The sequence below is a fragment of the Solanum dulcamara genome, chromosome 4 (assembly GCF_947179165.1).
Source record: "Solanum dulcamara chromosome 4, daSolDulc1.2, whole genome shotgun sequence".
NCBI classification, from domain to species: domain Eukaryota; kingdom Viridiplantae; phylum Streptophyta; class Magnoliopsida; order Solanales; family Solanaceae; genus Solanum; species Solanum dulcamara.
The window spans coordinates 77,423,066-77,436,436 of NC_077240.1; the positions used below are offsets into that span (position 1 = coordinate 77,423,066).

The 13,371-nt window shown below is 37.9% G+C and overlaps 1 protein-coding gene across 1 annotated transcript; it reads left to right on the forward strand.

The window, feature by feature from the left end:
- Nucleotides 1-9,440: 9,440 nt before the first annotated feature.
- On the forward strand, nt 9,441-11,464 carry LOC129887679 (premnaspirodiene oxygenase-like). Its single transcript, XM_055962860.1, has 2 exons — nt 9,441-10,361; nt 10,734-11,464. The coding sequence occupies exons 1-2, from the start codon at nt 9,495-9,497 to the stop codon at nt 11,352-11,354; spliced, it is 1,488 nt and encodes a 495-aa protein (XP_055818835.1). The 5' UTR covers nt 9,441-9,494; the 3' UTR covers nt 11,355-11,464.
- The last annotated feature ends 1,907 nt before the right edge of the window (nt 11,465-13,371 follow it).

The window sequence follows — 13,371 nt, forward strand, 5'->3', positions numbered from 1 at the left end:
AAAGCCACCATGCGGCAAGTGTGGTAGGCTCCACTTAGGAGAATGCAGAGCAGGAAGGGTTGGTTGCTATAAGTGCGGCCAAATGGGCCATCTTCTGAGAGAATGTCCAACATGGGGGAACAGGGCCCAGGCTTCTACCATCGCACCCCCAGTTAGAGGTAATCAGAGGGGCACTACTCCGGGTACGAGTGGAGGTACAAACCGCCTATATGCCATGGGTAGTCGCCAAGATCAGGAGAACTCTCCAAACGTCGTGACGGGTATGATTCGAGTCTCTTCCTTTGGTTGTTATGTATTGATGGATCCAGGTGCCACCTTATCTTTTGTGACTCCTTATGTGGCTAGCAAATTCAATAAAATTCCTGAACGTCTTCTTGAGCCTTTTAGTGTGGCCACTCCTGTCGGTGATTCTGTCCTAACTGAGAGAGTCTATAGAGATTGCACCGTGTCAATTCATCACAGGGACACCTTGGCTGACTTGGTTAAGTTAGACATGGTTGATTTCGACGTGATCCTTGGCATGGACTGGCTTTATGTCTGTTATGCCTCTATTGATTGTAGAACTCAAATTGTCGCATTCAAATTCCCGAATGAGGCTGTCATAGAGTGGGAGGGTAGTCCTATTGTGCCTAAGGGTAAGTTTATTTCATACCTTAGGGCCAGGAAGCTAATCTCAAAAGGGTGTATTTATCACCTTGTCCGAGTGAAAAATGACAATATTGAGTCTCCATCTCTTGAGTCGGTTCCGATTGTCAACGAGTTTCCGGATGTCTTTCCTGAAGATCTGCCTGGAGTCCCTCCTGACAGAGAGATCGACTTCGGGATTGATGTTCTCCCTGATACCCAACCTATCTCAATTCCTCCATATAGAATGGCCCCAGCTGAGTTGAAGGAGTTGAAGGAGCAGCTGAAGGACTTGTTAGATAAGAGATTTATTAGGCCGAGTGTCTCACCATGGGGTGCTCCGGTCCTATTTGTGCGGAAGAAGGATGGGTCCCTTAGAATGTGTATCGACTACAGGCAGTTGAATAAGGTCACCGTGAAGAACAAATACCCTCTCCCCAGAATAGTTTATTTATTCGATCAACTTCAAGGTGCCACGTGTTTCTCAAAGATAGACTTGAGATCCGGTTACCACCAGTTGAAGGTGAGAGAATGTGATATTCCGAAGACTGCTTTCCGAACTCGTTATGGCCACTTCGAATTTTTGGTCATGTTCTTTGGGTTGACTAATGCTCCCGCCGCTTTTATGGATCTCATGAACCGAGTATTCAAGCCATATTTTGATATGTTTGTGATTGTATTCATAGATGATATTCTGGTTTACTCCAAGAATGAGGAGGAGCATGCCCATCATCTTAGAGTCATCTTGCAAACTTTGAGGGACCAGGTATTGTATGCAAAGTTCTCTAAATGTGAATTTTAGCTTGCATCAGTAGCCTTCTTAGGCCACATTGTATCTGGAGATGGTATTCAGGTTGACGCCCAGAAGATTGAGGCTGTGAAGAATTGGCCCAGACCCATATCTCGGACAGAGATAAGGAGCTTTTTGGGTTTGGCTGGCTATTATCGAAGGTTTGTAGAGGGATTATCATCCATATCATCACCATTGACTAAGCTAACTCAAAAGAAGGCTAAGTTCCAATGGTCAGATGCTTGTGAGGAGAGTTTTCAGAAATTGAAAACCAAGCTAACCACTGCTCCTGTTCTAACTTTGCCCGATGGAACAGAGGGTTTTGTGATCTATTGTGATGCATCCAGAATTGGTTTGGGTTGTGTGTTGATGCAAAGAGGGAAGGTGATAGCCTATGCGTCAAGACAACTTAAGCTTCATGAGAAGAATTACCCAACTCATGACCTTGAGCTAGCAGCTGTGGTGTTTGCACTTAAAATCTGGCGCCACTACCTGTATGGAGTGCACATCGATGTATTCACCGATCACAAGAGCTTGCAATACGTCTTTAGCCAGAAGGAACTCAACCTGAGGCAAATGAGATGGCTTGAGCTACTCAAGGACTATGATATGAGCATCCTCTACCATTTAGGTAAAGCTAATGTTGTCGCTGATGCTCTTAGCAGGTTGTCCATGGGTAGCACTAGCCACGTGAAGAAAGGAAGGAGAGAATTGGCGAAGGAGGTACACAAATTAGCCCGATTGGGAGTTCATCTGGAAGAGAACAATGAAGGCGGAGTTACAGTTCAGGATGGGTCTACATCCTCACTCGTGGCAGAAGTGAAGGAAAAGCAAGACCAAGATCCCGTCCTTCTCCAATTAAAGGGAGTCGTTCACAAACAAGAGGTAATGGTCTTTACCCAAGGGGGAGATGGCGTATTGCGGTACCAAAATAAATTATGTGTGCCGGATGTTGATGATGTTCGAGAGAGGATTATGGCCGAAACGCATAGTTCTAGATACTCTATTCATCCGGGTTCCACAAAAATGTATCATGACTTGAGGGAGATCTATTGGTGGAGTGGGATGAAGAGAGATATTGCGGAATTCGTTTCCAAATGCCCGAATTGTCAACAAGTGAAGATTGAGCATCAAAGACCATGTGGTCTAGCCCAAAACATAGAAATTCCAGAATGGAAGTGGGAGATGATCAACATGGACTTTATTACAGGCTTGCCGAAGTCCCGAAAGCAACATGATTCCATTTGGGTGATTGTGGATAGAATGACGAAATCAGCTCACTTCTTGGCGGTTAAGACTACTGACACCACAGAAGATTATGCAAAGTTATATATACAGGAGATCGTTAGATTGCATGGGGTCCCTTTGTCTATTATCTCAGACCGAGGAGCTCAATTCACTTCCCAATTTTGGAAATCCTTTCAGAAGAGATTAGGTTCGAGGGTAAACTTGAGTACTGCCTTCCATCCCCAGACAGATGGCCAAGCAGAGCGCACCATTCAGACATTGAAAGATATGTTGAGGGCGTGTGTGCTTGACTTCAAGGGGAATTGGGATGATCACCTGCCTCTCATTGAGTTTGCATATAACAATAGCTATCATGCAAGCATTCAAATGGCTCCTTACGAAGCCTTGTATGGGAGGAGGTGTAGATCGCCTATTGGGTGGTTTGAAGTTGGTGAAGCCGAGTTGATTGGGCCCGATTTTGTTCATCAAGCCATGGAGAAGGTACGAGTTATCCGAGAGAGGCTAAAGACAGCCCAAAGTCGCCAAAAATCTTACACCGATGTGAGGAGGAGAGACTTAGAGTTTGAGGTAGATGAATGGGTGTATTTGAAAGTGTCACCCATGAAGGGGGTCATGAGGTTTGGGAAAAAGGGGAAACTTAGTCCTCGATACATTGGTCCGTACCAAATTTTGAGGCGGATCGGGAGTGTTGCTTATGAGTTGGACCTCCCCTCAGAGCTAGCTTCTATTCATCCGGTGTTCCACGTTTCAATGTTGAAAAAGTGCTTGGGCGATCCCTCGTTGGTAGTCCCTATTGACAACGTTGGAATTAAGGATAGCTTGTCTTATGAAGAGGTCCAGTCCAAATTCTTGATCGCCAAATCCGCAAATTGAGGAACAAAGAAGTCGCCTCAGTCAAAGTCCTGTAGAGGAATCAATTTGTTGAAGAAGCCACGTGGGAAGCAGAGGAAGCCATGAAATCTAAATATCCACATCTATTCGTGCCTACCGAGGAGAACATTGAAGGTAATGACCATTTTCTTGACTCGAATTCATTTGTACCTTTTTGAGTTTTGATTGATTGAATGACTGAGTTTTGATTGTGAATTGTACCCCAAGTCCATTCTTGGTTGCTCGTCATTCGAGGATGAATGATCTCAAGGGGGAGATAATGTAACACCCCTCAATTTCCTCCCTAAGATTCGGCCCTTCTTTGTATACGTGTGGGGCCCATCGTATTTATTTCGAAGTATGTGTCGGAGTTAAGATGAGTCCCTGATAAATCTAAGAGCGTTGGAGGTGATATGGGGTCATTATGGACCCCTAGGACCGAGCTAAGTCCAAAAGATCCGTCGTGGCTAAGTTTAGGACGAGTTCATGTAAGGGTCGACTTTTAACGACCCTATCTTTTAAAAGACGTCAATCCGAGTGGCCCACGACCTACCAAATTAAAGGTCGTCGAGTCTTCTTTCCGACGCCACCAAGAACGTAAATTTTGGAGTTCGGAGTCAAAAGATATGACAATCCGAAGACGAACTAGCACGACAGGGATTTCATTTTGGCCTGGGTTACAACTGCTGGGGAAATGGCCTTGGCGCTGTAAGGGCGCGACGCGCCACTATCGCACCAGAAACATGCCTCAGTAGTTTGGCCCCTGGCGCGACGCACCACTAAAAGTTGTGCAGGGTTTTTCAGGCCAAATTCCCAGAATTTAGAACAATAGGCTTGGCGCTGTAAGGGCGCGACGCGCCACTATCGCGCCAGAAACATGCCTCAGTAGTTTGGTCCTTGGCGCGACACGCCACTAAAAGTTGTGCAGGTTTTAGGCGTAATTGGCCTTGGCGCTGTAAGGGCGCGACGCACCACTATCGCGCCAAGGGCGTTTTGGCCTAATTTTTTAGAATTTTGGAGGAAGGGCAATTTGGGAATTGTCCCAAATTATATATACCCAAGCCTTGTATATTTTGGGACCATTTTCTTCAGCCCTCACTCTCTCTCTAAAAGCCCTAGCTCCTCTCTCTTCTCTACTTCTCCATTTCCAACAAAAAGGAGTCCAAGAACTTCAAGATTTGAGTCCTCCATTGAAGACCCAACTACAAGGTTTTCTTCAAGTCTCCACTAAGGTATGTAAGGCTATCCAAAACATGGGTTGAGTCCACCCATGTGCCCTATTCTTGTTTTGAGGCTAGATACCCATGAAAATAGAGTTTCTTGGTATGGTACATGTTTGAATGAGTTTTGTTTCCATTTTATTTAATTATTTATGTGCCAATGTTTTTGAGCTAAGAGGTTCCTAAAATAAGCCCTTATGTGAGTATGAGATGATGAAGAAATGAGTTGTTAATTATGTCTTGTTGGTCTTCTTAATTATGTAGAGTTGATAAAGTATGTTACCCCTTAAAAATGTTGCCTATTATAAGAATGTCGATTTGAAGTCTTGAAGATGTGATGAGTCACAAAGATTTTTCTCAAATGGATGGAGGTAATGATTGATTTTAATATCTAGATGATGTATATATGTGCAATTAAAACTCCCTTGAAGATGTGATTGAGATTGAGCATTGAGATTGAGATTTGATTGTGATAGAGTTGATGAGTTGACAAGGTTGTAACGAAACTTGTTGATATGTGTTGATTGAGTTGATTTGATGGAGTTTATGAGCATTGAGTCTTAGGAGGAGTATCGAGCACCGAATTGGGCAAGAGTATAGTCTATACTCGAACCCAATACCTGTGTTGCCAAACGTAGGGGGATTGAACCGTTAAAGTCGGATGCTTCCCCGAGAGCTTTTGTCCTGACATTATAGGACCTGGTTGGATTGGATCCATGAGTGTTCGTCGTTCATGCCCTGGCAAGGTATGAACGGGCGTGGCAATGACGTCGTTTCGTTGTACCTTCATTGGCTCATAAGTGTTGGTTGTCGGTTAAGAGAAACTCCCAAATAAGTTTTGATAGCACTCTGAGTCAGATTGAGTTGAATTGTATATGATGGGTCCAGTCTAAATCATATCCTCGTTTAGACTTAGGACATTTGATTGAGTTGTCGTCCCTTTTGAGTTGAGCTCCCGAGTTGATTTATTCTTCCTTGATGTTCGTTGTATTCGGCCATTTTACATACTTGTACATTCCATGTACTGACGCCATTTGGCCTGCATCATTTCATGATGCAGATACAGGTACTAGAGATCATCAACCGGCGCTCCGTTGAAGATTCACTTACACTCCCAGCCAGTCGGTGAGTCCTCCTAGTTCCCGGAGGATATTGGGCCTTCTTGTACAGTTTTTGATTGTCTTTTCTTTATTTAGATTATCGGTAGCCATGGGCTTGTCATTGGCACCTTTTAGACTTGCATAGAGGCTTCATAGGCTGGAGTGTGGGAGGTCGAGCGGTCATCTTGAGGAGTCCTACTTTGATTATCTTCTTTGATTGTAATTGTTTGGCCTTCGGCCCTTATGATATGAGAAGAATTCCTTTAATTGAGTTTTCCGCTAAGAGAATGTGCTTGAATGAATGAGTGACTGTACCAAGTGGTTCGCTCGGAGGTCAGAAATGGCCTTCGGGTGCCGGTTACGTCTAGGGTACCCTCCCGGGGCGTGACATATGTCCCCTGATATGGATCTAGTTATGGGGCGCTGCAATATGAAATCAAATGTTTTCTTCCTACGACCTATGGTGTTGGTTCATTAATAATTTTTTTCTTATCTTTCCATTGAATTCAAATAACTTAAATATAACATTAGTCGATTAATCACCCACCTAATAACAAGGAAATAACTTCCTACTACTTTCTGATTAAATTTTCCATGCATGAAACTGTTGCTAGACTAAAAGGATGCTAACATAATGTTAATATGGTGGCTTGCTAGTTCTGGAATAGAGAAAAAGATGGGAAAGAGGGTGAAAGCAAAAGTTAATAGAGCAACCCCACATTTTCAATATGATAGGAGTGTGCGTAGTAGGGTAGATATTGAATCGAAATTTTGATATTGTGGTTTTGATGTTGTGGTATACGTTTTTTGGTATTCGATATTATAAATAAAATATTGAAATATCGAATATTGTACCAAAGTATATAATTACATAATAATTTATATATATATATATATATATATATATTATAATACCAACAAATATACAACCTAGTATGGTGAAAAATTAAATATTTAGACTTTGGAACTTTGACTACTCTATCTTGATTGAAATATTTTTTGTTGTAATTTATTAATAGAGGAATTTTCTTGTACTTTCTTTAGAATATATATGTAACACCCCAATTTCTTTTTGCCAAGAGTCGAACCATTTTTCATGTGCGCATAGGATCGAACTCACTGACTTCTAGTTGTATATATGAGTTAGGATCAATTCCTAAGTATTTGAAGAGTATTAGATGTGGTTTAGGGTCATAAAGGATCTCTAAAACCAAGTCGAGCCCAAAGAATTTCTATCGGCTAAGTTTCGTATGAGTTCGTATAAGGGTCAACTTCAAATGACCATATCTCCTAGAATATAATGAATTAGGTGGCCTATGACTATCAAATTAAAGGTCTTTGAGTCTTCTTTCCAACTCCACCAAGATTATATTTTGTGGAGTTCGGAGTAAAAAGTTATGCCCAGTCGATCAGAGAGGTGAGCGACAAGTCCGCGATGCGGACCTATCGCGGACTTGGCCAGTTTTCTAGATTATTTTTGTCCAGAGAGGTGCGCGACAAGTTCGAGATGCGGACCTGTCGTGGACTTGCCCAGTTTTTCTAGATTTTAGTAAGGGCAACTTGGACCATTCCCTATTATATATATACAATCTTGAGAAAACTTGATGAATAAAATGATGAAATAAGGTGGGTATTTATAGGTGTGGAGGAGGGACCTAACAATAAATAAAAATAATTACAAAGGATGATCTTGAAAATTCAATGGAGCATTGTGATCTCAGATGTCAAATGGAGGACGGTTGATTTCATGGGTGATGTCAAATGGATCTAGGTCTTTCCATGGTTGGTGAGATAAACCTTCTTTTAATGGAATACCCTTTTTCGGAGCTGTGTTTGAATAAGATAAATTCCTAATTAGGATTTGGTTTATTCATATGAATTGTAGATCTAGAAGTATACTTTCATGTCGTTCAAGAATCAATCAATTTGGAGCATCCTACCATGAGATATAAATTTTCTTCTACAAATACTCCATTTTGTCACAGTACCATGTCTTGCAAAAATTAATTTATTTGACCTATGTATCCTCCGAATTTTAAGATATAGTCTTCATGCAAGTTGTAGGTAATACCGTTGGAGTTATTCAGAAATTTGAATCACCTAATTTGGTTTATTCTATGAAAAGTTATCCCCAAAATACAGAAGCAATATCATTTTCGTCGAGAATTGAAACACCACATGCAACGTTTTAGGGATTGTTACACATATAAATCGGGACATATGAAGTAATTTATTTTAAAGTTTTAAATATTAAAAAATTATAAATAGTTCAAATAAGGAATGATTTCATAAATAACTTTTTAAAGTGATTTCAAAGTCCTAAATATTAGTAAAATAACTTAAATTACAATTTTATCAAATGTGAAATCTGAATTTCTTAATTTTTTTTTGAAATTTGCCCTTTATCAGTGACACACTAGTTTCTGAAATTTGTGTCAATATCAATTGTACAATAGTTTTTGAAATTCATTTTATACCAATGCTATAGTAATTTACTTTGTATCAGTAATACAATAATACAAAAAAAATTGTTGTATCAAATTGAATTGTTATATTTCGAAAAATCATCCTTTGAAAAGTAAAACAGACAAGTTTGAATTCAGTAGGTGCAACAATCAAATATCTAGCAGCCTCAATTGACTGTGCTATTGGTTATATTCAATTTTAATAAAGATTTAAATAGATTATATATTCGTCTATGTGCCCTTTACTAATATAATAGATGATTTAGTGTATAGAGTTTAGCGTATACACGAAAGATCAAATCATCGGTTCTTATCAGTATAAATATTATGTTTACAATCTAAGACGATGGAAATTGCATAAGGCATCAATATGATTGTAACATAAGATTAAATATAATTTATCTTGATTATGGGAGTGGTGTAGTAATTCTCAATTCTTGTGCTAGTACGTTTTGTATGTGTACTGAACGGATTAAATAGAGATAAAATATTTTATACTGACTTAATAAAATAAATTTTTTAGTCCATTCAATGTACTTATACTATTAATCTTGATATAATTATTATTAATTGTGTATATTGTTTATTGTTTTGATTTATTGAAAGGCGAGATTGATGATATACCTTTATGAAAGCTTATAAATTTTCATGTATAAACTTTGTAGATGGATTGGATGTAAATCTAGTCTGTGACATGTTCCAATATGAAATTGTCTAACACATGTGTTGAAAGGAAAACAAATTAGTTGAAATTAAGAATGGATGTGCGCGTGTTTGTTGGATTTCCAAAAGGAACGAAATGAGGCTTATTTTTACTGCTCTAAAGAAAATAAGACAATTATTAACATAAATGTAAAAATTCTAAAAAAAAAGGATCATTTAATAGACATTGTTCCTAGAAGTAAACTTGTTTTTACAGAAATTGATCAATGAAATAGAAAATGAGTTATTTGGAAATATAGAAGATCAAAAACATCCAACTGAAAAGTCATAATTGATGTTCTACTACATTTAAGTAGTGGAAGAAACGTTAATAGACATAAGAAAAGTCACTGCCTCAAAATAGTGAGAGTGATGTTGAGAAAATAACACTACATAAGTTACTGAAAAATGCTTATAAATAGCATATGCAACAACAGTTAACAGAACCTATCAAGACAAATAACCCTCCAAAAATATGCAGTTCTTCAACCTCTTTTCCCTTTTCCTTTTTGTGTTTTCCCTCTTTTTGTTAATTAAATGGAAGAATTCCAATAGCAAAACCAAAAGATTGCCTCCAGGTCCATGGAAATTACCTTTACTTGGAAGCATGTTTCATTTGTTAGGTGGACTTCCACATCATGTCCTTAGAGACTTAGCCAAAAAATATGGTTCAATTATGCACCTTCAATTAGGTGAAGTTTCTCTAGTTGTTGTTACTTCTCCTGACATGGCCAAACAAGTATTAAAAACTCATGACCTCGCTTTTGCAACTAGGCCCACACTTCTAGCTGCCGAGATTATCTTATATAAAAGGACTGATATTATCTTTTCCCCCTATGGAGATTACTGGAGACAAATGCGTAAAATATGTCTAATAGAATTGCTTAGCAACAAAAATGTTAAGTCATTCTGCTCTATTAGACAAGATGAAGTTTGTCATATGATTGATTTTTTTCGATCATCTACTGGTGAGCCAGTTAATGTAACAAAAAGGATTTATCAATTCACGAGCTCTATGATATGTAGATCAGCATTTGGGAAAGTATTCAAAGAGCAAGAAGAACTTATACTACTCGTTAAAAAAGTGTCATACCTTTTGGAAGGATTTGATGTAGCTGATATATTTCCATCACTAAAATTTCTTCATGTGTTAATTGGAAGGAAGGGTAAAATTATGAATGTCCACCATGAGGTAGATGTCATTCTTGAAAATATCATCAACGAGCACAAGAACAATGATGAATTAGGAGGTGAAGGTTTACTTGCCGCATTGCTAAGAGTAATGAAAGAGGGAGGCCTTCAATTTCCAATCACCAATGACAACATCAAAGCTGTTATCCTTGTAAGTTTTCAGTTTCATTAGTTTGCATTAGAGCCAAACATCTATTGAAAACAGTCTTAATTTCTACATTTACAAATTGCATAATTGTACCTTTTTTTAAATTACCTAGAGTGATCAATTACATATAACTAGTAGTCGTACTTTTATGTCAAATTAAAAAATTACTATTTTCAATATAGAACAAACACTTTCCCACTTAAAAATATTCAGTGGCTATATCTATAGATATTTTAATTGAATTGATGAGAAAAAAATCAATAATATTTTCATACGAAAAAATTAGGAAGGACATGAAAATAAGTAAAGAAGTTATAACCAACACTTAGCTCCAGTACCACTAAATATAAGTAATTAACTTGCTCATAAATGAAGGATATGTTTGCTGGAGGAACAGAGACTTCATCAACAACAATTGATTGGGCCATGGTGGAAATGATGAGGAATCCAAGAGTACTCTTTAAAGCTCAAGCTGAGGTAAGAAACGCCTTCAGAGAAAAAGAAACTTTTGATGAAAATGATGTCGAAGAATTAAAATACCTAAAATTAGTCATCAAAGAAACTTTCAGACTCCATCCTACACTGCCCCTTTTGGCCCCAAGGGAATGTAGGGAAGAAGTAGACCTAAATGGCTATACTATTCCTTTGAAAACAAAAGTTATGGTTAATGTATGGGCTATCGGAAGAGATCCAAAATATTGGGATGATGTAGAAAGTTTCAAACCTGAGAGATTTGAGCAGATTTCAGCAGATTTTGTTGGTGATAATTTTGAATTTCTTCCGTTTGGTAGTGGAAGGAGGATGTGCCCTGGGATGTCATTTGGTTTAGCTAATGTTTTTTTGCCACTAGCTCAATTGTTGTATCACTTTGATTGGAAACTTCCAAGTGGAATCAATCCAAGTGATTTGGACTTGACTGAGTCTGCTGGAGCAGCTAGTTCTAGAAAGAGTGACCTATATTTGATCGCAACTCCTTATCTACCTTGTCCAGAGTGATGTTATGGAATCAAACCTTAAATAAAGGACTTTGCTTTTGAATTTCTTTAGCAAGCCAACCATTGTACTTTCATTTTCGATTTTACCTCTAATAAATATATCTTATCATATATTGCATGATGGTGGCATGATATTCAAATTATATATATTTATGTATCCTCCCCCTCTCTCTCTATATGCAATACTCTTTTCTTCTAGTGTGAAGATCAAAATTGTCTCCATCAAAACATTTGAAACTATCTTTTATGACGGGTACGTGCAATTTAGACTTTGGCTTTGGTATAATTCGTCTCTCTATGTGATTATATTTTATGTCTAGTAAAATTATATTCAATAATTCTACAAATTAAGTATTTGATTGAGGTATCAAGAACCTATAATTTTATTTGTTTTCTAGTATAGATGATTGTTGAAAAGAAGTCCATATTTGCTGCAATCTCACGTGTTCTCTATCGTTGTTGGCGCACAACATTATTTTGTCACTTTCAATGAAGACAAAATTTGACAAGGATCTAAAATTATTTGGCCACTTCCCTTCTTTATTATTGAATAATGGGAAAAGCTTCTCAAATATCTTAACTTTGTCATTTAAAGCTAATATACTCCATTTTAAAAGTGGCCAATTTATATCTCAACTGTTATACAAATGACTTATATATACTTTTATCATTACAAAAGTTGCTCACAAATATGTACTTCAAGAAATATGCTGTATTGTGGCGCCAGATGTAGGTACAAAATGCTTCACAGTCGCCGCTAAAGGTATATAGCAACGACAATTCCTCCGTTCGTAGTAGTTCCATAACTAAAGGTTATTTGTGATGATTAAATAATGTCGCCACAATAAAAAGTCATGTGTTGCGACATAATTCGTCACAATATATTAACAAATATGCCACAAAAAATAATAATTTACAACATAAATATTTGGAAAGTCTCTTCTAAACTAAGACCTTTAGTGGCGACATAGTTGCCACAAAAACTTATAAGCTAACTGTGGCAGCTTTTATGTCGCCACTAAATATTGTGTCATGCCCCGGGAGGATATCCTAGATGTGGCCGGCACTCGAAGACCATTGCTGGTCCCCGAGCGAATCACTTGATCCAATCACACACCCATTCATTCAATCAATCAGCGGAAGGCTTAAAATAAAAAAATAATTAGGTGGACAATCCCAATCAACAACCTAACTCAAGAAAGAAAGGCCATGGGACAATAAATCAATCTCCAATATATGTCATTAAATAATTTGACAAGAATAATTCAAGGAATTAAAATACTCAATCGACCCATCACTATCTAGTCTATGAAGCCTCTATCACTACTATCTAATTGGTGCCAATGACATGTTCATGGCTACCTCAAATCAAAATGAAAGACTAAACTCAACGCAAGAATAACATAAGTGGTGTCCTCCGAATGTAGGGAATGACTCACCAATAAGCTAAGTGTGAATAGATGCTCAATGGTGCGCCTATTGACGATCTCTTAAACCTGTCTCTACATCATGAAATGATGCAGGTCCAAATGGACGTCAATACATGGAATGTACGAGTATGTAATATGGCAGAATGAAACATGTGTCAAAATAGAACAATGCCGGTTCAAATATCTCAAGTCATAAACATAAGAGATACTCAATCAAGGTGTCATAAGTCTAAAGTAAGAATACAGTTTAGATAGAGACCAATCATATACCAGCCAATCAAATCAAATCATGTACAATATAGCTCAATTAAATCATATACAATCTGATCCAATCCAATCATATACAATTCGATTCAATCTAATCATATACAATCCGATCCAATCCAATCATATACCATACGATCCAATCCAATCACATATCATCTAATCCAATCAATCACATATCATCTAATCCAATCCAATCACATATTCATCTAATCCAATCCAATCACATATCATCTAATCCAATCCAATCACATATCATCTAATCCAATCCAATCACATATCATCTAATCCAATCCAATCACATATCATCTAATCCAATCCAAT

Bases quoted from the DNA above. Each gene is read 5' to 3' on its own strand.
- LOC129887679 (XM_055962860.1), top strand. From the start codon at position 9,495: ATGCAGTTCTTCAACCTCTTTTCCCTTTTCCTTTTTGTGTTTTCCCTC. The intron at 10,362-10,733 runs GTAAGTTTTCAG...TCATAAATGAAG, and splicing joins ACATCAAAGCTGTTATCCTT to GATATGTTTGCTGGAGGAAC.